At 38.8% G+C, this 25,763-nt stretch overlaps 1 protein-coding gene across 8 annotated transcripts in view; it reads left to right on the forward strand.

Moving 5' to 3' along the window:
* gpbp1l1 (GC-rich promoter binding protein 1-like 1) overlaps window positions 1-18,471 on the forward strand; it is a 41,162-nt gene extending 22,691 nt beyond the window's left edge. For 3 of the 8 annotated variants that reach the window (XM_012961097.3, XM_012961100.3, NM_001016512.2), the window contains 10 exons: window positions 7,773-7,895; window positions 9,180-9,309; window positions 9,831-10,123; window positions 10,839-10,911; window positions 12,645-12,838; window positions 13,906-14,046; window positions 14,321-14,479; window positions 15,668-15,804; window positions 16,303-16,396; window positions 17,481-18,471. In XM_012961097.3, coding sequence (XP_012816551.1) covers window positions 7,836-7,895; window positions 9,180-9,309; window positions 9,831-10,123; window positions 10,839-10,911; window positions 12,645-12,838; window positions 13,906-14,046; window positions 14,321-14,479; window positions 15,668-15,804; window positions 16,303-16,396; window positions 17,481-17,633 — 1,434 coding nt within the window. In that variant the 5' untranslated portion in view covers window positions 7,773-7,835 and the 3' untranslated portion in view covers window positions 17,634-18,471. Of the gene's footprint in view, window positions 1-1,116; window positions 1,190-7,772; window positions 7,896-9,179; window positions 9,310-9,830; window positions 10,124-10,838; window positions 10,912-12,644; window positions 12,839-13,905; window positions 14,047-14,320; window positions 14,480-15,667; window positions 15,805-16,302; window positions 16,397-17,480 lie in introns of all 8 variants that reach the window. The other 5 variants (XM_012961098.3, XM_012961102.3, XM_012961099.3 and 2 more) reach the window with 4 other exon arrangements.
* Window positions 18,472-25,763: the final 7,292 nt, after the last annotated feature.

Below are 25,763 nucleotides of genomic sequence, written 5' to 3' on the forward strand. Positions count from 1 at the left end.
TACTTGGATGGGTTGAACTTGATGGACACTGGTCTTTTTTCAACCCTATGTAACTATGTAATATGCAACTTTGGAATATATTGTAGGAAAGCTTACAATAGTCCTTTTTGACTGATCCAGTTTACAAAAAGTATACCTTAAAGGAGAAGGAAAGGCCAAAATGTAGGTACCCCCCAGTGACTATAATCGCTTACCTTTTTCCCCAGCTGGTGCCCCTGTTAGGAGAAAACAGCACCAGCCCAGGGGAGTATTCAGAAGGAAGAGGAAACACTTGCTGCAGGTGTCCCAGGTTGGTGCAGTTTTCTGCTAACAGGAGCACCAGCTTGGGGTAAAAGGTAAGCAATTACAATCACTGGGTGGGCCTAACATTTGGCACCTCCCAGTGAGTTTTTACTGTTCCTTCTCCTTTAATGTTATCGGACAAAAAAGCAGGTGATTTGGTTATCCTTAAAGGTTACGGACAACAGAGTTCACTACGGGAGTTCAGGCGTCACCCAAGTCATGCACCCAGTGAGTTCAGTTGTCTGGCTTGTTCTCTATTCTGGTGCTCTTTTTAGGGAAAAAACACACTGTTCAGGAAAGCTTCCATCTCTGCTGTCTTACTTTGCTTTCTCAGTTGGATCTCTGTTAGACTAATCCTTTACTTACTGTACAGGCGCAGGTCTGATAGAAGGATGACTAAGAAAGCTAGGTAAGATGGTAGTGTTGCAATAGAAACTTCCTTGGACCAGTGCTCACAAATCTAGCAACTGAATCCACTGGGGTTGGCTTACATTGGCAAAGCCCCTCATGAATTCATTGTTCCTCATCCTTAAATGTCCTTTTAAGTGTTTTTCGAAGAAATAATAAAAAAATATTGCTTTTGATATTTCTGTTTAAAATGTCTTTCTGGAGAGTAGAAATTACTGGAATTATTTTTCTTTGTTTGCGATATTAATAATATATAATATAACTACTGTTTCAGCATCTCAAAAGATCCATTATGAACATGCTTTCTTGCATCTCATGCTTATCATAGTCAACACACAGGCTTCATCCATTTGAAACATCACTACCAGAATTAAAGGGTTATAGATGCTCACAAACATTACTGTTGAATAATTTTCTCTTGCCTAGCATCGTGATACACTGGCACCATGGATTTTTTTCCTCTTACCTCTCTTTGGATGTAGCAGGCAAAGGGCCTAAGGTAAGTCCCTTTGGTCCCTCACACCAATCTAAAGTCCTTGACTCCCTTGCGCAAATGTTTTACCCCTTTCCCCCATTTCATTAGCTCCTTTCCACCTTTTTTTTTCCTTCCTTGACACACCGTTTTTTATGCAGTTGTTTTTGTGCCTTCTATGTTCATCTGCATATGTGGTTGCCATTTCCATTGTGGGTAATAAACCTGGTACAAGTGCTCTCAGCAGATGTTGGGTGGGTCTGTTTGTTTAGGGTTTTTTCCTCCACTCTTTGCTATGCTTTCCAGTGCCTGGCATAGGTTCTCTCCCTGCCCTACTAAAGCCAGTTACATCTAAAGTAAGAGAAGGCAAGGGACTGGTGTGGGAAAAAGATGATGCCTGTGTCTCTCCGTGTAGGGCAAGAAAATGTATCTAACACCATTAACAAATGTCCTATATACATATACAGTTGTGGGCAAAAGTTTTGAGAATGACACAAGTATTAGCTTTCACAAAGTTTGCTGCTAAACTGCTTTTAGATCTTTGTATCAGTTGTTTCTGTGATGTACTGAAATATAATTACAAGCACTTCATACGTTTCAAAGGCTTTTATTGACAATTACATGACATTTATGCAAAGAGTCGGTATTTGCAGTGTTGGCCCTTCTTTTTTTTTAGGACCTCTGCAATTCGACTGGGCATGCTCTCAATCAACTTCTGGGCCAAATCCTGACTGATAGCAACCCATTCTTTCATAATCACTTCTTGGAGTTTGTCAGAATTAGTGGGTTTTTGTTTGTCCACCTGCCTCTTGAGGATTGACCACAAGTTCTCAATGGGATTAAGATCTGGGGGGTTTCCAGGCCATGGACCCAAAATTTCAAAGTTTTGGTCCCCGAGCCACTTAGTTATCACTTTTGCCTTATGGCACGGTGCTCCATCATGCTGGAAAATGCATTGTTCTTCACCAAACTGTTGTTGGATTGTTGGAAGAAGTTGCTGTTGGAGGGTGTTTTGGTACCATTCTTTATTCATGGCTGTGTTTTTGGGCAAAATTGTGAGTGAGCCCACTCCCTTGGATGAGAAGCAACCCCACAAATTAATGGTCTCAGGATTCTTTACTGTTGGCATGACACAGGACTGATGGTAGCGCTCACCTTTTCTTATCCGGACAAGCCTTTTTCCAGATGCCCCAAACAATCGGAAAGCGGTTTCATCTGAGAATATGACTTTGCCCCAGTCCTCAGCAGTCCATTCACCATACTTTCTGCAGAAGATCAATCTGTCCCTGATGTTTTTTTTGGAGAGAAGTGGCTTCTTTGCTGCCCTTCTTGACACCAGGCCATCTTCCAAAAGTCTTCGCCTTGCTGTGTGTGCAGATGCGCTCGCACCTGCACTCACACCTGCCTGCTGCCATTCCTGAGCAAGCTCTGCACTGGTGGCACTCCGATCCCGCAGCTGAATCCTCTTTAGGAGACGATCCTGGCACTTGCTGGACTTTCTTGGACGCCCTAAAGCCTTCTTAACAAGAATTGAACCTCTTTCCTTGAAGTTCTTGATGATCCTATAAATTGTTGATTTAGGTGCAATCTTAGTAGCCACAATATCCTTGCCTGTGAAGCCATTTTTATGCAACGCAATGATGGCTGCACGCGTTTCTTTGCAGGTCACCATGGTTAACAATGGAAGAACAATGATTTCAAGCATCACCCTCCTTTTAACATGTCAAGTCTGCCATTCTAACCCAATCAGCCTGACCTAATGATCTCCAGCCTTGTGCTCGTCAACATTCTCACCTGAGTTAACAAGACGATTACTGAAATGATCTCAGCAGGTCCTTTAATGACAGCAATGAAATGCAGTGGAAAGGTTTTTTTGGGATTAAGTTAATTTTCATGGCAAAGAAGGACTATGCAATTCATCTGATCACTCTTCATAACATTCTGGAGTATATGCAAATTGCTATTATAAATCCAATTTCCAATATTTATGTAATTCTCAAAACTTTTGGCCATGACAAAATGCCCCAGGTGCTTGCAAAAACCATGTATATAGCAAGGCAATGAGCCGCACACGCAGGGACTTTGTTAAAAAACAAAAAAAATTTTTAATGAAAACGATCCAACGTTTCGAGCACCAACTGTGCTCTTCCTCGGGGACAAACCAAAAGACAGTGCAATCATCACCCCCCATAAATACCCCACCACAACAAAAAGGGCGCCAAAAAAAAGTATCAGTAACCATGGTAACCAATGTAAATAAACTGTGCCGGTACTTGTAGAAAGAACATAAATGGAAAATGAAGGAAAAAGATTCAAAATAGTAAAAGGTGATAGAACAGAAATAAACACAGCTTGTACAATGTAGCAATATGGATAACAACAATATCAGTGATCAGGGAAATGTATATAGTGCAGATCGCAAGTCAACCAAAAATAAAAGAAGAGACCGGGAGAAACAAGAAAGCAAAAGTGCAGACATACAAGAAAACAAAGCAGAACGGGAAACTGCAGTATGAGGGAGTACAGCTGAAGATAGCAATGCTGATAATACTTGCCAGGGAGAGAGAGCCTTTCTATCAGCCCCAGCGCTTCTGCTCTGGACGATGATTGATCTGACAAAGGCTCTCTCTCCCTGGCAAGTATTATCAGCATTGCTATCTTCGGCTGTACTCCCTCATACTGCAGTTAATTTCCATTTATGTTCTTTCTACAAGTACCGGCACAGTTTATTTACATTGGTTACCATGGTTACTGATACTTTTTTGGCGCCCTTTTTGTTGTGGTGGAGTATTTATGGGGGGTGAGGTTTGCACTGTCTTTTGGTTTGTCCTTGAGGAAGAGCACAGTTGGTGCTCGAAACGTTGGATCGTTTTCATTAAAAAAATGTTTTGTTTTCTAACAAAGTCCCTGCGTGTGCGGCTCATTGTCTTGCTATATTGGGGCAGCCATATTATTTATGTATATCTTTATACAACTCTACTAGTACAGGTATGGGATCCCTTATCCGGAAACTCGGAACCAAAAAGTTCCAAATTACGGAAAGGCCATCGTCCATAGACTCCATTATAAGTAAATCTAATTTTTAAAAATGATTTCCTTTTTCCCTGTAATAATAACAGTACCTTGTGTTTGATCCCAACTAAGATATAATTCATCCTTATTGGAGCCCAAACTATTGGGTTTATAAAATATTTAAATTATATTTAGCAGACTTAAAGTGGGCCTGTCACCCAGACATGAAAAGCTGTATAAGTCCTTTTCAAATTAAAGCTGAAACCCAAATTCATTTTTATATTAACATATCCAAACCCGTTATAAATGCATTTAAAAATCCCAGCTGTCAATCATATATTGCCTGTGCTGCCTCTATGCCTTAGGCATAGAGGCGGGGCAGACAATAACTTTAGCTTTCCATTCAGCACTACCTAGATGTCACTGCACATCTCACTTTTCCCCTCCCTCCTCATTTAATTGTGTAGCCAGTGCATGGGCCTGGGCATCTGGTCCCCCATTTTGGCACATAAACAAGATTTTGACATGACACAAAGCCTGCCTTTATAACAGTGTCCACAAAATGGTGCCTGCCTGCTTGCTTTGATTGAGTAATTCCATGACAGAATGAAACAAGATTTATATTATTTATATAGAGTAAGTTTATTTTGCTCAACTAACAATATAGAAAATAATTTGGAGTTATTTCTTAGGGTGACAGGTCCCCTTTAAGTTATGGAGATCCAAATTACAGAAAGATCCCTTATCCAGAAAACCACAGGTCCAGAGCATTCTGGATAACAGGTCCCATACCTGTATATGCAGTGCCATGTGATTAATACAGTAAAATACAAACAAAGGGCAAATATTACCATATATAATTGTAATGTTATAATGGGCATGATTTTATATATATATAATATATATATATATATATATATATATATATATATATATATATATATATATATATATATATATATATATATATATATATATAATACACACGTACCTGCGAGCAAGCGTCTCCTCTTCCATCTGCCGTCTTCGCTTATGCGCAGTAGAGTGAAAGGGTGAACTTTAATAAAAAAAGTGTGCTTTTTCATTCTACTACGCATACGCTGGCCCAGGGATTCTGAAGACAGAAGAAATAAGGAAGAGGAATATATTTACACATACACACACTAGGGAAAAGAACAACTGCCCCAGTTACTGGCTAAATTTAGCAATAGAAGAACAGAGTGCCGCGCACATAGGGACTTATAATATTATTATTATATATATTTATATTTATTGAAAAAGATCCTTTTTCAAGGATACACATATATACATAGGCATACACAAAATAAACTAGATTGCTGTGTAACCCTGGATATTATACATCATCTGGTAGGGCATTCTAGAGCCTCTCTGTGAACCATTTACATCTCTTCAACTTAAGTTCAAGTTCTGTTCCTTAAGTCTAAAAGGGATTCACGTTTGTCCTTTATTTTCTGTGTGAAAAAAAAATCTCACTACCTGTCATTAGTGTCCTTTCACATATTTGTAAAGAGTTATTATGTCCTATTGTAAGTGCCTTTGACAGTATTACTTCATAGTTCAATTGTGTCATTCCTCTTACCAGTTTTGTTGCGTGTGTAGCCTGTTTCAGCTAATGTCCTTCTGAACTAGTGGCCTTTAAAATTGCACTACATACACAATTTGAGGCCTTACCAGGGTTGTATAGGGAATTAATGGGCTTGTATCACTGTAAAATTGTTTCACACACCAGGTGTGAAGGTTCAGAGATCCCACACTTTACTTGGGGAAATCAGTAGTTTTTTTTTTTTTTCCTCTTAAAAATAGCTAGCGCTAGGCTTTATAGTGTGGTTAGCACCAAGTTGGGGCGCCAAAATTCGCTCATTATGCACATGTGTGTGATGTAAGCTTGTGAGGGTCATCCACCCTACCTATGTCCTTGAATTTCGGATCGCCAATCCGATATTATCGTGACTAATATGATTTTTTCGTAAGATTTTCGGATATTTGCAATCTTCAGAAATTTTCGTTTCCAATCCGAATTTTTCCCATTCGGCATTCGAATTCGTGGATTAGTAAATCTGCCCCTATGTGTTATTTGTTTTTCATGTTTGACCAATAAAAACAATCCCTTTCAGCAGTGCCTGAAACTGTCATATGTATTTGGAAAGCAAAGATCTTGGAGAATTAAAAAACATTAAATGTGCCTTCATACACAATTTACAAAACCACAACTTTTTTTTTTAGTTTTATGGGTTTTCATTGAGTTTTCAGAAATTTAAGCTGTAATTTTAAAAAAAATAGTTGATACCACATAATAAAGTACACAAAAATATGGTTTGAAGAGACCCCAACATGTAAAAGTGCGTTCACTACTTTCCTAGGTACAAAGACAAAAGGAAATACAAAATTTTATACCCAGTATGTGTGAAATGTACAGGACCCATATACAAGCGGGGGTTGTGCTGCTGCTGCTGCTGCTGCCATGAGGCGAGTTGATAAACTCGCCTCAGGCAGCAAAATGCTGCTTCTATATTTGAATTTTGGCTCCCCCTCGACCCGCTCCTATGCAAAATAACTAACTGGGACGGCATCTACTTGGCTGCCTCAGGTTTACCTTGACCCCCGAAATGCCTTTGCAGGTGCAATGCACTGCCTGTGTTTTGCGTGTCGTAAAACTCCAGAAAACCATATATTATTTTTTGAAGAACTCGCTTCCTGAAGAATTCAGAATGGTTGGTATTTTTTTGCTAACAGAAATACACAAACTAAGAAAATCCTCTGTGAAATGATTTGTATAAATTGTTGACAGAATCAAATCAATTATGATTGAGATGAGATGGTTATCTCCATGGGTCATTGGTTTGATGCCTGATATGCATGTTATTATGTGGAGAATAGTCGTGACTGACAATCCCTTGCAAATAGGGTGCTTTTGCAGTGCATAAAAATGCACACGTTTTATTGTAACAGTTGGGTAGCACCAAATATTAGAAAATGTATAGGATCTAAAGAATTTAAAATGTATAAATGTCAGATATACCAAACAGCAAATTGTTGCTAAAATTTGCAATTTTAATCAGTAATTTTTCCACAAAATCGCCTCTTTGCAGCATCTCTCAAATACTTAAGTTTGAAGAGGGATGCCTGGAGAAGTAGGATGTTTGCATTGCATTATAGTTTTCCCAAGATGGCAAAAGTAAGGGCAGTGGCACACAGGACAAACCTTAGTTTACCGCGGGTGACTAATCTCCCCGCAATGCCATCTCCCCAGCAAGAATGTAAATTGCTGGTGGGATGGCATACGCATCGCTTAGTTTTCCCAAAGTTGGCCAGAGTTTCCTTGAGAGGCAACTTCGGGAAAATGAAGCTATGCGTATGCCATCCCAGCAGCGATTTACATTCTTGCCACTGGGATGGCATAGTGGGGAGATTAGTCGCCCGCGGTAACGAAGATTTGTCGCAGGGCGTCTAAGCTCCCCATGTGCCACTGCCCTAAAGTGTCCTTTGAAAAATATATATAATATAGAATCCCAGATTTTTCTTGGCTATAAGAAATATACTTGTTCAGTTATACATTTTTTTGTTGTTGTTTTTTCAGCAGACCAACCCTTGGCCATGAGGTTTAATGCCTCAATTCACTGACAGAAGACTCAGGACCTAAATGGCGCAGCATGACTTTGTTCCTGCGTGGCTTAACTTCTCCACACCACAGTCCACCAAGGTAGAGTTGTAACTGTAAATGTCAGTAAATCAGTCTGCACAACCAATTTATATTATCTGCTGCAAGAACCTACTCTGTGGATACAGTGGATAAACTACACCAGGGATCCCCAACCTTTTTTACCCATGACCAACATTGCAGTGAAAAAAAAAGCTGGGGTGCAACGCAAGCACAAAAACTTTCCTAGAAGGTGACCAATAATACTTTGATTGGTTAATTAGTAGCCCAATGTGGACTGGCAGACTAATAGAGGCTGTGTTAAGCAGTATACATGGTCTTTATGCCTCCAAGTCAGAAATTCAAAAACTGGCACTAACTTTGAGGCTACTGAGAGCAACATCAAAGGGGTTGGTGAGCAACATGTTGCTTACAAGCCACTGGTTTGGGATCACTAAACTACGCTGTAGTAGTGTTTCTGAAGCAAACACACGATTATTGTCAGCGCAAGGTAACAGGACATTATATTTAAATTCATATAACACTTTAATTTTTTAGGGTTAATGTTCCTTTAATATAGTTCATTATTAGAAAAATGTAGTCCTTGCAACAGGATCTTGCCATCTTAACACTGTTTGCCTGATCCACATCATCCAGTGCCTTCCCTGATCTCATTTCCCCTTTTCTCCTCCTACCTCTGCTTTCACGGTGTTGGTTAAAAGAAAGTTGAGGCGCGTGCTTCCCCTCTGGTCCATGCAAGCATCATCCTCTTTAGTTTAATATTTTTAGACCTGCCAAGTTTTCAGCAGAAATGCCATGCCCATTCCACAGTACTTTTTTCCTCTGCAGAAGAAGTGGGCCTTTTAGCACATGGTTTAAATCATTTTACTCATTCAGCATTTCATGTTAAATGCATGCTGATGATTGCACTTGTTTTTAGCCATTCAGTATTAGGTAAAGCAAGCTCATGTTCTGTATGAATGAATTGACCTCATTGTTTAGGGCTTTTTAGTATGGGACCCTGAAATTTAGGGGCAATCCTAAACACCTTTTCATTTAATTTAAAAAAGAAAAGTGGACTGTGGGAGAGAGCAGGAGGGAAATCTGAGAGTATAGAGAAAGGGGATGAAAAACTGGAAAAAGGATGAATCTGGAAATATAGCAATATATTTGAACAACAAACTGATATTGTATTTACATAATGCTTGTTCAATAACAATATAGGTGTCTGCATAAAATATCCTTGTAAAAAGTCTATATACCAGTGCCTGGTGCTAGTTTGCAAAATACCTCGCACACTTAGAAAAACTACGTATCTGTTACTATAATTCTTATTTCCTCCGTTAGACCTCTACAGGCGTTGTTGAAAAGCATGGTGAGCACCATCCCAGAGGTGAGGGCCGTTTGGGAGTGAGTCGCAGGAGACATAACTCTTCTGATGGATTTTTCAACAATGGACCCCTCAGAACTACAGGAGGTAAAGCGGTGGAATGAGGTTTTGTTCACAAATACTGCAAATGGATTCTGAGTGTGCTTCTTTTCATGTGAATAGATAGATGAGGGAGTTAACACTTTGCAAGAACTTATCTTCTGTGCCCATTGCAAATGAATAAATGCATACAAAAGGGTGTTATGTAATTATTGCAGCACAGTCTCGTTTCAAAGAAGTGTGCAAAGTCATGTGCTCAGTTTCTAGTTGACTTGCATGCTGGCTCTGTTTGCAGTGCAGATTAGTTAAACATTAATTTGTACAAAATACTCTCAATGCTTCTCAATATTTCTCTAAAGTTGGAGAGAACCCCCTACCAGAAACTTGATAATAGGAATGGCTTTTATATTTAAGTATTTAAACATGGCATTAAGATTGGGGACAGTCAAAACAGATTATGACATAATAATGTCAAGGGCCTTCCCAAAACTAAAACAAACATGCACATTACTTATTTGTGCAAAGAGTTCTATCATATTCTTTTCATGGTTCCTGCTTGTTTATTTTAGATTCCTGGCACCAGCCTTCTCTCCTGCGCCATGACTCTGTGGATTCTGGCGTTTCTAAAGGCACTAACCTTGGAGCACAGCCTGGTTGGCATGGAGTGTCACGTGGGCAAGATAGTGCCATGCAGAGAGGAGGAGGAAATGGAACTAATGGGGCAGGAAATCCAGGCCACCGGCATCGTAATGGCAGCGCCCTATCTCGTAAAAACCCATCCATGCAGGAAAAGCAGCCGCCCGAGGCCAGAGAGGAAAAGAACGCGGAAAGAAAGAAGCTGCAGTTTGAAGAGGAAGATTTTGTATGTTGAGGAGTTTTTTTGCTTGCTTTATATTTCCTAGACATTTGAAGTGCATTGATTGCCAAAGGTCTGTTGATTCCTTTGGATTCTCAATGAGCCATTAACACAAACAAAATAAACATTTATATACTCCTAATTATGATCTACCCCCTGTACTTGGAAAAATTGTCTTTGCTTCATAAGGTTTATTACCATTTTAATAAGTCTATTTATGGCAGTCTAATCAACTAGCATAGTTTGCTTAGCTGTTAACAGATAAGCTGCTAAGAATGCAGTGGTTCGGTTTGAAAATCATTTTTGTACAAGATACAACCGTTGCTTCCTAGACATTTGCAGAACAGAAATATATCTTTTTATTTTTTTTTAAAGGTTTTTTTATTGCATTTTACAAAAAATACAACAAAATAAACAGATCAAATAAATTGGCGCTTACATCATTATTAGGTACAGTTGCTTACATCATATACATAGTGACAGTTTTAAGATTAACAGCAGTGTGGCAGAAATATATATATATATCGGTCTCTGCAGTGTCTGCACTCTAATGCAAAAAACTTTATATCTTGCTGGATGCACAGCCAAATTTAATTATTTAGCAATAAATATTCCACGACTGGCACACCCTATAAAATTATCACAAGTTTATTGCAAATAAATAAATATACTGTCTTCTGATTTTATATAAAAATATTAATAATGTTTGCTTTTTTTGCAGCCATCTTTAAATCCCGAGACTGGCAAGCAGGTTATCCAGAGCAAACAGACTGGGGCGCCTACAGGAGTTTGGGGTATTTTTACATTTAGTTCTTTAATAAAAATATGCATAGACCAAGGGGCACATTTACTAATCCACGAATCCGAATGGGAAAAATTCGTATTGGAAACGAACATTTTGCGACTTTTTCGTAAATTGTCGCGACTTTTTCATAGCCGTTACGACTTGCGCGAATTGTTGCGACTTTTTCGCAGCCGTTACGACTTGCTCGTATATCGTCGCGACTTTTTCGTGTTGAGCGCTCGGAAACGGCGGGCAAACCTTTCAGACTTTGCATGATTTTGGAAGCCTCCCATAGGACTCAATGGCACTCTGCAGCTCCAACCTGGCCCAAGTCACGATACTGAAGCTTGAATGAATCCGAAAGCTTCATACTCGGTGCGACGGCTACGAAAGACAATTCGCGCAAGTTGTAATGGCTACGAAAAAGTCGTGACAATTTACGAGCAAGTCGTAATGGCTATGAAAAAGTCGCGACAATTTACGAAAAAATCGCAAAATACCGATCATTACAAAAAAACGCATTCGGACGCTTTTCGGATGTTCGCGGATTAGTAAATGTGCCCCCTAGTTTACAACACATATGAGATAAGTAGATGCAAAAGTAATAAAAGCCAAAGCTTTTCAGTGCCCCCATCTTGGCTTATGAAGGCCAATGCGCACAATGTGACTACTCGTTCTGTGGACTAAGCCATTTAATAAGTATGGTTGGCTTGTGTGTGGACTACTTTTTGAAATATATATCCATGATACCACACATTAAATTCAAGGTATGTTTTTAAACTGACAATTTTTATTGGTTTTATTTCAATCTTGCATTTAGCAGACAGCTTAGCGCAGTTTTCTGCTTCAGCAAATCACTTGTTAAATTAAATTATAAATGGAAAGCTAGAGATATAAAAAAAGGAAATATAGAACAATAACAGTAAGAACGATAAACATAATTGTAGCAGCTGGAAAATAGGTTTTGATAGGGTGGGAAAAATTCAAGGTATTTTAAAATAATACTATAATGCTTTTTTGGAACTGATTTAGAAATGAGGAAAGTGCAAACTAAGTAAGGAATTGTTTAACTGCATATAGTGTTACTTTTATTTAAATTAATTCTTAAAAAGGATTCTGTCAACAAAATAAAAGCTATTTATTTGTGGCTGAAGGCAGTGTGTAATATAGTGCAGCTATTGAAAACATTGTTTTTATTGTAATGTTATAGACATCTTTTTGCGTGCAAGGAGGCATCTGTTTACTTATTATCATCTACTATTTTTTTTTTTTTTTTTACTTATCTACTAGTTTTTTTTGGAATCCACAGAAGCATTAATTGTTCTTTACCATTAGGATTTAAATATCCTTTCAGGGTCACAGCTGCTGTCCCACAAGACAAATTGTATCCCTTTTTATAAATGGCTCATCAATAATTACGCTGCTGTTTGCAATGCCTGTAGATGGTTTAATTTTTAAAGACATAAGGAGTCTTAACTAAAACAGGTGGATTTAAGCTATGTATTTTCATGCAGAAGTCTGACCTGTGAACATGCTGGTGGGCTGACGAGATGCCTGTCATTAAACAGTGCACACACAAAAATGGGCAGCAGGAGCAGATTGGCCTTTTTTCCACTGGCATAGATACAATAGATAAAGAACATGCTGTGTGTACCACTAGCCATAATTGTGTTATGAGTCTAATAGATCTGTAAACTAATTAATTATTTTGTTTTAATAGTTTTTTTCCTCCTCCAATAATAGAAAATCCTCCCAGTGCCAAGCAGCCTCTTAAGATGCTGGTCATCAAAAAAATCTCAAAGGAGGATCCATCAGCCTTTTCAGCTGCATTTGCAACTCCAGTATCCCATATTTCTAACGGCTCAAACAAGACCAACTCATCTGGACCGATTGTTTACAAAAATCTGGTCCCTAAACCAGCAGCTTCTTCAATAAAGGTACTCTTAACATTTGACTAAATAATGAATTTGTTTACATATAGGGCATACAGAGTTAAAGGGATGGACCACCTTTATATTATCTTTTAGTATGTCCTAGAATGTCCTGTTCCTAGCAGCTTTGCATTTGGTCTAAATTATTTTTTATAGTTTTTTTTTGTTCTTTTTTTAATCATTTTCCTTCCACTTCTACACCTTTCCAGCTTTCAAATGAGGGTCACTGACCCAGGCAGCCAAAAACTTGCTCTGGGATCTTACTAAAAAGTAACAATAATAATATTGTATTTATCTTTCTATTCAGTCCCTTTCCTATTCATATTCCTGTGTCTCATTTAAACCACTGCTTAGTTGCTAAGGTAAATAAAACAATAGCAACCAGAAGCTGCTGAATTTATAGAGAGCTGATGAACAAAAAGCTAAATAACTGAAAAACCACAAAAAAAAAAATGAAGACTAATTGCTAACTGTCTCAGAATAAGTGTGTACATCATACTAACAGTTAATTTAAAGGTGAACTGCCCTTTTAAAATATTTAGGTTATATTTAGTTTCAAAAAAACTTAAATGATTGAAAAGGCAGTCATGAGTTATGATGATAGAGGGTTTACAGTTTGGAACAAAAGTATACATTTTTTAGCAATGTTCCAAATAGTGTTTTAAATTAAATATTTAGAAATAGACTTGCATTTGTGGGTTAATTGAGAATTATCTGAATTTTGTGAGTTGACATGGCTGGTATTCTTGTACTGATCCTACCTAGTACATCAACCGTTTTCTTGGGTTTAGGTTTTTCAAAATTTCTAGCTATGGAAGGACTTCAAAACTTATGTGTTAGGTTTTCAGTTGTATGAGAACACTGTAGTGCTGGGTAATTCAGCCTTGGAATGGAAAGATTAGCAAATTATCTTTGCATCCACTGAAGCAGCCCTAAAATATATTTTTTAAAGAAAATTAGATTCCTTTTAATTGGTCCTACATCTTGGATGGACATAATCACTTGGTTAAAAAATGACTTCAATAAAATGCAGAGTTACCCAACAATGAGATCTGCATGTATCTCTGTTGCAGTCTGGCCCCTGGAAGTCCAATGGCCGTGAATCCAAATCTGGCTCGTTTTTTTCCAACCGAGATTCTGCCTTCACCAGCCCAGTATTGGCCACCAAACCAGTAGTGCAGGCTCCAGCACCTCTCTTTTCTTCCCCCAAAGAGGTAAGGAGCAAGCTACCTCTTCCCAATATTTTTTTTTTTTTTTTTTTTTACAGTATCCAGAACAGTGTAATTGTTTCTTCACTTTTTTTCCCATAGTAAAATGTTGCCTTCAAATGCATATATTACCTAAATATACCTTTATTATTTATTTGATCTATAGCATATATTTTAGATTGTATTTTCCTTTTGAACTATGTTCAAAATAGGTAAATAACTGTAAGTTGTGTGGCATGTGTTTGTAAATTTGTTAAAGAATGCTATTTGTTTTTTGCAGGGCACAGCCAGTGTAACACCACCCTTAGAGCTTGGCGTTTCACGACTTACTAGAATGACTCGGCGCACCCCTGACAGAAAGAGTGAGTTTCTCAAAGCGCTGAAGGATGAACAAGATGTGGATCTATCTGAGGACAGAGATGGTGATAAACTAGAAGATGTAAGAAAATGGCAATTTTTTTTATATATGTGTTTCTTTTTCATGTTTATTTGCAACAGCAGAAACCCGGCAGCAGCTCCTTTTTTTTACAGAAGGCAATTTGCGGTCTCAAATACTAAATTCTACAACAATAGACTAGTAGGAAATCATTCATGCAGATGCAAAGAATGATGGAATGTGTAATTGGGAATAACTGCCTTTTTTTTTTTTTTTAATTTACTTTTCGCCTTTGGTCCCGCTGCTAAATTAAAAAAACAGTGGCTTGGCCAGAAAAAGCCCTTATGTCACCACTAGCTGCACTACCAGGCTCAACACATATCCGCTCACTGGCTGGAAAGTGCTGGGAGAACTATGACTTTGTGCCTAAAAATACTTGATGATATGCATTTGTGTATCATAAAGTATGTCTCTTTCCAGCATCCTCTACTAAACCTATTGTATTCTGTATTTATTAGTTTTAATGTTTGCCCTAAAACCCTGCTGGGCCTAATATGACTATAGTATAAATATATATAAACTATAATAGAGGCGCTCAGTAACTATTCTGTTTTGATGAAAAAAAAGTAGTTAAAATTGAAGGGCTTCTGTTCATCTGAATACCACATACATAAATGTCCAAGTCCTATAAATTAGCTTAAAAAGATTCTCCTAAGAATTCACATGTGGGGCACTGACACCTTTTTTGTTGTTGCTAGTCATGAAATAATCTAAAATCAAACATGAAAGAAGGGGCACCCTCCCATTGTATAAAACTGTGCAACTGGATTAAAAATGATGGACATACAAGATGACAGTGTTTTATTAGTTTCCCTGATTCCTTCAGGGGGGAGAGAGTGCTGTGCCATGCCTAAGCAATAATTTCACTGCAGTCTTGTACAGGTGTCTTCCAACATTACTGTTTGATTTTTCCTGTGGACAGGGCTGCTTATTTTTTATCACAAAGAGTCCATAACATGCTGTTTTTAACAGGTTTTCAGATATTCTTATTGCAATTTTTGAGGGATACTATAGTTAAAAAAAACAAGAATCAAGTCTGTAATCTCTCCTAGTTTCATCTTAGTTGCCTTTCAGCTTCCCATGGCAGTAACTGTTTTAAATTATTTTTTGTTTAGTGTACTAATTGAGTAAAATGATTTTTCAGTAGAACTTTTGGCATTAAAATCATAGACCTGTTTCTTCCATGTTTAGGTGCAGATGCAGAGCCCTTCAGAACTGAATGACATTGAGGGAGAGCAGATTGAAGAAGGCTGTCATCACAATGGCATCTCTGGTTCTCAGGAAGAAAGCCGTGAGAGGCTGTCATACTCACTGGAAGCTGAGCACAGGTATTTTAAAATATAGTAAAAATAACTGCTCTGAAGTTTTGCGCTTGAGCTATATATTTTACAACTAACCCACATTTTCTTTCTGCTTATACTGGTCCTACACTAACATTTAATTTTTCTTGTGCGTGTGTGTGCAAACAGTGCTTCTGTGTGTGGTTTATAAACACTTTCCTATATGACCCTTCATTATCTTACTGTAGCTCATTTAGGTGGAATTTTAGGTGGGATTTATGCATTCTGCAAATCTAAAAATGACAATCATTGGGGTTAATAGATTTTTTATAACATGTTTGTTATATACCTTAGGCCGGGAATGTGTCTACAGTTAATAAACAGTGTAAGCTTAAGCTTCAATCAGCAACTTGATTGCTCCATGTCTTATGTGTTTTTGTTTGTGACGACCTATTCCAGTTCTTAACAGAGGCTGCCTGTATAGTATATATTGTTATAGTAGAGGGCTACCATGACTAGCCATTTCATGCTTTTCCTTTCTTTTAGATTATTAAAAGAGATGGGATGGGAAGAAAATGATGAAGATTGTTTGCCACTAACTGAGGAAGAGTTACAGGAGTTTCAGATAAAATCTCAGCAGGTAATTATTATGTTAACATTTACTGTTTTTTACTGGTTGCGTTATTGTCTGGGCTGGTTATTGTCTTTTAAACAATGGGAAAAACAAGTAAAAAAAAAAAACAACTTAGAATGGAATGTATCACAGGAAAGTACTACAAAATGTAGTTACGTCAGGTAGAAATAAAATGTGCAGATGAATTATAATATTGAATAATACAAAGGTCTCCCAATGTATCCCCTAATTAAAAATAAGAAACAAAGGTTGAAATGCAAGGTGTATCATTTTTTGCATGGAGTAGAATGGCTGTGAGTTTATACTTCCAGTAAAGCATGTACAGTAGGAGCATTTCGTAAAAATTGTCGTTGGAACTGTGATTAAAATGTTGTAAACATTCGGTATTCATTTATTCTGTGTAGGACAGTATCTAGTAAAATTAAGTCTAAAACAACTTTTGAGTTTTTTGAAAATGTTTCTCACCCGAATGGGTTCTTCAGTTCTAATGGCTGGTAGGGAATTCCCCAGCATTGAAACCCTTGAGGGTAGTACAGTCACAGACCTTACAAGCCATTTGAACTGAAGAAGCCACTTGGATGAGTGGTGACACATTTTCATAACAAGTCCAGTTGTTTTAGACTCAACTCTATTAGATACTGTATATCATGACCTGGATGAATGAGAATCTTCTTAGACATTCTGTGTAGAGTTTAACAAATGTGTTCAAAAGGCTGGAGTGTATCAGTAATGCATTTTAGTAGACACATTTGCTATTACATAGTAACATAGTAAGTTGGGTTGAAAAAAAGACATACGTCCATCCTTGTGCTCTGTATATAGTGTGTTTCCCTCAACTCTCAGTCACCCTTAAGTATATTTTATATGAGTATTGAATATACAATATACATTCTTTGTACAGTTTTATTGCATGTGACAAAGGGGAACAAAAGTCAAATGTTGCACAGCATTTTTGCCTGATATTAAAAAGGAAGAGCATCTGATTTTCTTTATGTAATCTGTGTTGTAAGATTGTGCGTGTGTGTGTTAATTGCTTATCCTATGTACAAATTTTTGCTGAAGTATGTATCATTCTTTTCTTTTTTTAAAGCTAAAAAGAAACAGCATGGGACAAAATGGCTTTTTGAGACAACCCAGAAGATGCGCTCTGCTCTTTGCTTGGCGTGCCCCTCTAACTCCTGACCCTAGTGAATGCTCAGACACCGATACGAGCAGTACAGACACTTCAGATGATGAATCCTGATTCTATAATGAAAGAAGCATCAAAATATCCCCTCTCCTATCCCAAACTACTCTGTTCACAGCATAAATGTTGCCTGCTTGGTCAAGATGGAAAGAAACAGAAATGTGTTTTCCTTTTTAAACCCTTTTTGCTGCAAGAGTGTCCTGCCTTGCTTCCAGAGTAGGTGTTGCATATTTTGTGAAGAACAAGAGCAATTTCACTGCTTTTTTTTCTTTTTTTTTTCTTTCTTTTTTTGGTCCTCTCTCTTCCTCTTTTGTTGTCCTCTTTCTGTGCTTTCTAGAGACAAAAACTGGTTTTGTACAAGTTGCTGAGGCAAAGGAGAGGTTTTTGTTTTTTTACAGCATCTATACAGCTCTGACATATATACATCTTTAAAGTGAGCAGAAAAGCTTCTAACCCAGCGGTTCAAATGAGAAAAGCAAAAATTTAACCCACTAAATCACTGTCTGGGAAACGATAACTCTTCAACTCTAATTGGGATTGATTCATTCTTATATCTTTGCTATCTAGATATTATGCAGCTACAGTTGTCAGGCACTTTGCCTCTTTATCCAAGAACCTGGCTTGTTCATTATTTTTTTAAAGGGGAATAATTTGCAATTGTAAAATATTCAGAGAGGATTTTTTTCGTGTGTGTACCTTTCACAGCCTTGACATTCAGGGTGGATTGTAAAATAAAACAAGATTTGGGTAAAAATTACCATTCTTGGGGAAGATTTCAGAAGATTATTTTGATAACATTATTTACAGATTAAAGAAAACTGGTTATCTGTATGTGAGGGCAATGTCACCACAGCAGCTAATAACTTGGAATAAATATTTTGCATCAGTTTGCCAATCTGTCTTATGTTTTCTTTCCATCTGCCTACAACATTTTTGTAAAGAAATGCACTACCAAAAAGATAATCCTGAAGACCACTTTTTTTTTTTTTTTTTTTTTTTTTTTATACAAACGGTACATAAAGCATTTTGGGGCCGATTAACTAAAGGGCATTAACGCATAGTTTTATGCGTAAAAAGTGTTTGTTAATTAAGTAATGATTCATCAAAGTAATTTTGCGTGCATTACTACTCATATCGCAAAGTGTTATTTCCATCGCATTGCTGTAATAATACTAACGCATAATTCACAGGCATATTTTAAGCGTTAAAAGCATAAAATGTGGCGATAATTACTGTGAAACTTAATGCCTCCCAGGAGTAGGTGTTACTAAACATTGTAGCTGGTGATTGTCTGTGGTGACAAGATGGAGTTTGAAATCGGAACTGGTTCTGCTGAGTAACTGTTAGGACGGGGGTACACGGGGAGGTTAGTCGGCCAGCGACAAATCTTCATTTTTCGCAATGCGATAGATCATTGCCCCCACCGCGTAATGACGAGCAGCGGGGGCAATGACTAAAGAGAGCGGACTAGGGGTAGACAGGAGAGGCTCCTGCCTGGTGCCCACCCCCAATCGTTGCACCCAAGGCAGCTGCCTCTTCTGCCTACCCCTAGTTCCAGCCCTGACTACAAGTGCACTTAAACCTATTAAGCAGCTAAAAGTGATTTTCTGGTCTGCAACATGCAAATGAATTGAGCCTGGTTACACAGCCATGAACCACATGAAACTATATATTAGGTCAACAAAGACTTTAAATTTCAGGAAATTTTAGCTCCTATTACCTTAAATGTAAACCCTTTAGCCAACTGCTTTTATTATTGATATAGAAAATGTACATTTAAAAAGTGCTTTTTTGGTGCCACCATCTTAAAAATCCCCCCTCCCTTTTTTTTCTCCAGTGTTTGTGCTGGTACATGTGCAGTAAGTTATGAAACATGCTCTGCTATAGACAGGCTCTGTGTGTTAAACCTTAGGATAAGACTATAGATAATAAATGAAGTGTTATTTTTGGCTGCTGAACCCAAGAAATACTTATATGCCGTTAGTGTATAATGTTATGTGACAGTGATGTGTGACTTCTAAAAACCATACTATAGAAAAATACTATGCAGCTGATCATGTAGATAAGGAAAAAAATATCTGATACAAAACCTGAAAACTGGCACAATAAAAATGAAATGCCAAAAAACACATTTAGATATAGTAAAAGGACAGGCTGGGGTGTTCTTTTTTTTTTTTTCCCCATAAAAACAACACACCAGAGGGTCACACCTTTAGATTAGAGCAGGGGTGTCAAACTCAATTGCACAGGGGGCCAAAATTCAAAACACACTTTAGGTCCCGGGCCGAACAGGATAAACATTTATTGAACACACTAAAATTCAGTTGTCTTTGCTCTTATATCATTTTATCAGAGCTGGAGTGCCAGCAGCCATATTATTGCCCCGTGTACCTGTGCCAGCAGCCATATTATTGCCCCGTGTACCTGTGCCAGCAGCCATATTATTGCCCCGTGTACCTGTGCCAGCAGCCATATTATTGCCCCATGTACCTGTGCCAGCAGCCATATTATTGCCCCGTGTACCTGTGCCAGCAGCCATATTATTGCCCCGTGTACCTGTGCCAGCAGTCATATTATTGCCCCGTGTACCTGTGCCAGCAGTCATATTATTGCCCCGTGTACCTGTGCCAGCAGTCATATTGCCCCGTGTACCTGTGCCAGCCAAAAAATCAAGTAAGCGCCAGAACTCCGGTTTCTCCCGCCAGCTCTCTGTCTCTCTTGAATGACGGTGAATGCGTGCGCCAACCCCGCGGGCCGGATATAATTATATGCCGGGCCGGATGTGGCCTGCGGGCCGCCAGTTTGATACATATGGATTAGAGGAACGGAGCTTCCATTTGAAGCAGCGTAGGTGGTTTTTCACGGTGAAGGCAGTGAGGTTGGGGAATGCCCTTCTTAGAGATGTGGTAATGCCTTTAAGAGGGGCCTGGATGAGTTCTTGAATAATCGGAATATCCAAGGCTATTGTGATACTAATATCTACAGTTAGTATTAGTGGTTGTATATACCTGTATATATATATATATATATATATATATATATATATATATATATATGTATATATATAATTAGTTTATGTATGTGAGTGGATAGATTGGTGGGTGTGGGTTGTATGTGCTGGGTTTACTTGAATGGGTTGAACTTGATGGACTTTTGAACTTGATGGATTTTTCAACCCTATGTAACTATATGTAAGGCTCTTATCACCCTGATACAAAACAGGTATGGGACCTATTATCCAGAATGCTTGGTGCCTGGGGTTTTCCAAATGGGTGATCTTTCTGTAATTTGGAGCCCCACACCTTGATTGAAACATAAATCAAACCGAAAGGGATTGTTTTACTTCAATAAGTAAAAGTAAATCTTAGTTGGGATCAAGCTACTGTTTTATTAGAAATTAGAACTATTTGATTATAATGGAGTTCATAGGAGATGGCCTTCCTGTTATTCAGAACTTCCTGGAAAACAGGTTTCCGGATAATGGATCCCATACCTGCACTAAAAATACAGTGCATTATTAAATTGAATAATAGTATTCCACTTTCCAGTGCAACATCAAGTCAAACAAAAATCCAGCAAATGTCATATAAGGTCCCACAACAGAATACATATGCTCCATATTCTCTATAGGACAGTAGCATCAGTGCCAGCAAATCCTGTGAAAATTGTCTGTGCAATAAAGTTTGAAAATTTAGGAATATATCACTAATATATCTAACACAAGAGGCAGCGTAATCCTCAAACAATAAAACCTCAAGCTTTTGAATTGAATACAGGTATGGGATCCCTTATCAGGAAACCTGTTATCCATAAAGTTCCGAATTACGGAAAGGCCATCTCCCATAGACTCCATTATAAGCAAATAATTCTAATTTTTAAAAATGGTTTCCTTTTTCTCTGTAATAATAAAACAGTATCTTGTACTTGATCCCAACTTAGATGTAATTAATCCTTATTGAAGGCAAAACAATCCTATTGGATTTATTTAATGTTTATTTTTAGCAGACTTAAGGTATGAATATCAAAATTATAAAAAAAAAAGATCCCTTATCCAGAAAACCCCAGGTCCCAAGCATTCTGGATAACAGGTCCCATACCTGTACTATGCTAGGATTTCACATAAGATGTCACATGTATTGTTTTCACTGCCAGTGTAAATATGCCTCTATCTACCCTATCTTAATTATGTACTGACAGGCACAGTCTCCACCTCTCAATACACACATTGTTATAGTGCAAAATGCAAAACTACATTGTCTCACTGAAATCTCTGTGAAGAATCTAAGATTAGGGTTTGTTGCTAGGGTTGCCAACTTTAAAAATATTTAATACCGGCCTGGAAGATCATGTGGAACATCAGTGATGCAAAGCATGGGACTTTGATGTAACAGGGAGGATCATGGGGTGGATTTTGGTCACATCAGGCTCTAAAGATGTATTGAGGTGGATTTGGGCCTAAACAGGCAGGCCAGGGACAGGACAAAAGTAATTACAAATTTACCCCCATATATTTCCGGACCTGGTAGGTGTGGTACTGTCGGCCGGCTAAGCCAGTAACATACCGTCCGGTGGCAACCCTAGTTGTTGCAAATCATCAAGCAGAAAATGAGTTTCCACTGCCATAGAAGGCTGATTATTTGATTTTGATGCAAATTGCACTGGTTTCTTATCTGCCATATAACGTAAATGGAAATTAATAACCAATCAGGTAAGCTTAGTAACTGACAGCAGCACAGAGCATGTGTAGTAAATCAGCAGAAAAGAAGGTGTGGGGCTACTGGGGCATTCTGGAGGCACAGATCTTCCCTGCTAAAGGGCTGTGGTTGCCTTGGGCTGGTATAGAAGCCAGAATTAGAATGAGCAGCATTTCTACCCCACTTCTTTGTTAAGCTTTATGTCTCCTTTAAGTATTATATCAGGGAGATAGGGTCTCTATCCCTTCTAAGGTCCGTTTGTTTTGCTCAATAATATCACTATATATATATGTTTATATTACATTTATAAGTAATATTTTTCTATAACTATTTCAAGTGATTCAACTTTTTCAAGTAGAATTATAGTTCTACAATATGCATCAGTTTATGCATTCAATTTTTCTTGTAGTTTTCTTATAACTCATATTTTTGTATTTGGAAACTTTTTGAATAAAATATTGACACAAAAGACTGATGGCAAAAGTGAGTGATTTTTACATACATTTTTTTAAAACATGCCTTCAGAAGCCATACTGGGGAAAATGCATAATATCTGAGTGCCCCAGTTCACCCAATATATGCATATTTTCTAGTCATACATATTGGAATATTGGGTGAGCTGGGACACTCATGCACATACATGCATCCTGAGCATGGCCACCCGCACAAAGAGTGGGCTCCCAGCGCAGGGGGTCCAGAATATGATGCAGATATTCTTCAAAATATACTATTGTTTCCACCATTGAGATTGTGGGCTCCTTTAGCCCATTCCGCTCGTGGGGAAAAATTATTTTTGTGATAAGTGCACTTCACAAAAATTAAGCCAAAAAGTGAATGGAGAGAGGGACCTCATTGACCTGATTCTGATTGTGCTGTTGCTGGGCAAAGTCCCATGTATCTAGTTTACACTATATTTTACACCTTGTTGGTTTATATGGTTGTCCCCACCCCTTGCAAACTCATATAGTGTTTAGCAAGGAGGTGTGGTTTCCTCTTTGGCTGCCTCTGCATCTCAGGTGAAGGTCCACTGAGCCTGGGAGCAGAACTAGGCCCAAGAAAAGCCTTATTGCCCCAGAGTGTTACCATCCGCTCTGGTGAAGTCAGGGACAGGGCCCCGTGAATGAGGAATAGTAAGACCAGCAGAAACTGTAAGAGCACTCTTTAGGAGAGTGAGATAATGAGACTTAGCTAGCAAGAGCAGCTCAGCTCCAACAAGGAAAATAGCTCTGGAAGTACCCTTCCATCTGGCAATGTTGCCTCAGTGTAGGGCCACGGAGTAGAAATAGGAGACAGGCAAGATCAAACCCTGATCCCTAGTCACCTGGAGGACTCTCAAGCTAGGGGTTATCAACCTGAGGACTGAGATATCTATTCAGACTGTTTCCAAAGGGGTGCCAAGCTGACCAGGTGCATTTACCCTGCCCAGACTCCGAAAGAGGTGGCATAAATGAGTGTGAATCCTCTCTTGTTGTCCTCAGAGTACAGGTATGGGATCCCTTATCCGGAAACCCATTATCCAGAAAGCTCCGAATTACGGAAAGCCTGTCTCCCATAGACTCCATTTTAATCAAATAATTCAGAATTTTAAAACTGATTTCCTTTATCTCTGTAATTATAAAACAGTACCATGTAATTGATCCCAACTAAGATATAAATAATCCTTATTGGATGCAAAACAATCCTATTGGGTTTAATTACTGTATATACTCGAGTATAAGCCTAGTTTTTCAGCATCCAAAATGTGCTGAAAAAAGTCACCTTAGGCTTATATTCGAGTCGGGTGCCATGGGTCTCTCTAGACCAGTGCTGTCCAACTTCTACGGTGCCGAGGGCCGGAATTTCTCTAGCATACATAGTGGAGGGCCGCTAATGGAAGCCAGTTTTGACCACTCCCCTTTTTGAAACCACACCCACTTCAAACCACACCTGTTTTATCACAATGGTGGTAGCACAGCAAAATCCCAAATGCTTGGTCCTTACTGTGGGGATATCAACCATCATTCATATGTGAAAGAATTATGTCATATTAAGATATACCCTTAAATTCCATATGTCTCCTCCTCCCCTGTGGATAGCACAGCAACCCCCAGTACATAATTACACACCTTAGGGACCATTTAATGGCTATTTCCAACTGCTAACAAACTCCCACAACAAACCCCTGCCAGGTTCACCTCCCACAAGCAGCATAGGGCAGGCAGAGTATGGCACAAACAGGCAGCACTCTGCCTGCCCTACCCTGCCTGTGTGTGCCATACTCTGCCTGTCCTATGCTGTCTGTGTGTGCCATACTCTGCCTGTCCTACCCTGACTGTGTGTGTCATACTCTGCCTGTCCTACCCTGCCTGTGTGTGCCATACTCTGCCTGCCCTACCCTGACTGTGTGTGCCATACTCTGCCTGCCCTACCCTGACTGTGTGTGCCATACTCTGCCTGCCCTACCCTGACTGTGTGTGCCATACTCTGCCTGCCCTACCCTTCCTGTGTGTGCCATACCCTCCCTGCCCTATGCTGGCTGTATGTGCCATACTCTGCCTACAGTACCTATGTCTGAGGTGTGAAGAAGTGAACAATGGGAGTGATTACAGTCTGAGCCTGAGGTGTGAACACTGCAGGGGTTGAACAATGCAGAGATTAAAAGGTGTGAACAACACAGGGGATTACATGTTTAAACAATACAGAGGGATTACAGCCTGAATCTGAGGTGAGAACCATGCAGGGGGCCAGTTAATCTCAGTACTGATACCATTTAATGCTTACTCAAAGGTAAGCCATCAAAGCAGCCAGACAGGTGGGGGGCCACACAGAGGGGGGGTCGCGGGCCGCATACGGCCCGCGGGCCGCCAGTTGGACAGCACTGCTCTAGACTAACACCCTCTCTCCTTTGTGTGCAAATTAGGCCACCTGCAATCAGACCCTCCAGTGCCCTGGCCTAGGCTCCCACTAAGCAATACTTATTTCCCCTTACATCCCTCCGGGACTGGGTCTGCTGCCAGTTTGCCAATTTGCAATGAGCGTGGGGCGTTTGTTGACCCTCTTCTCCGCTTACAGAGCTAGTTTACTGTTTTTCTTTGAAATAAATATTGAAAAACATATACCCCACTGATGCCTCAATTAATGTAATTTTATAGGTATTTATTTTGATTATTAAAACTTAGCAGTAGCTGCTGCATTTCCCACCCAAGGCTTATACTTGAGTCAATAAGTTTTTCCAGTTTTCTTAGGTAAAATTAGGTACCTCGGCTTATATTTGGATCGGCTTATACTCGAGTATATACGGTAATGGTTTATTGATTTTTTAGTAGAGTTAAGGTACGGAGATCCAAATTACGGAAAGACCCCTTATTTGGAATACCCCTGGTCCCGAGCATTCTGGATAATGGGTCCTATACCTGTACTACGATCATTTAACATCTATATCTGCATGTATTATGAGTATAACCCTGCATCATTTGTCTTTGACAATAAACTTTGCTGTTCAAATGCAAGAACC

Source organism: Xenopus tropicalis, chromosome 4 (assembly GCF_000004195.4).
Source record: "Xenopus tropicalis strain Nigerian chromosome 4, UCB_Xtro_10.0, whole genome shotgun sequence".
Classification (NCBI taxonomy): domain Eukaryota; kingdom Metazoa; phylum Chordata; class Amphibia; order Anura; family Pipidae; genus Xenopus; species Xenopus tropicalis.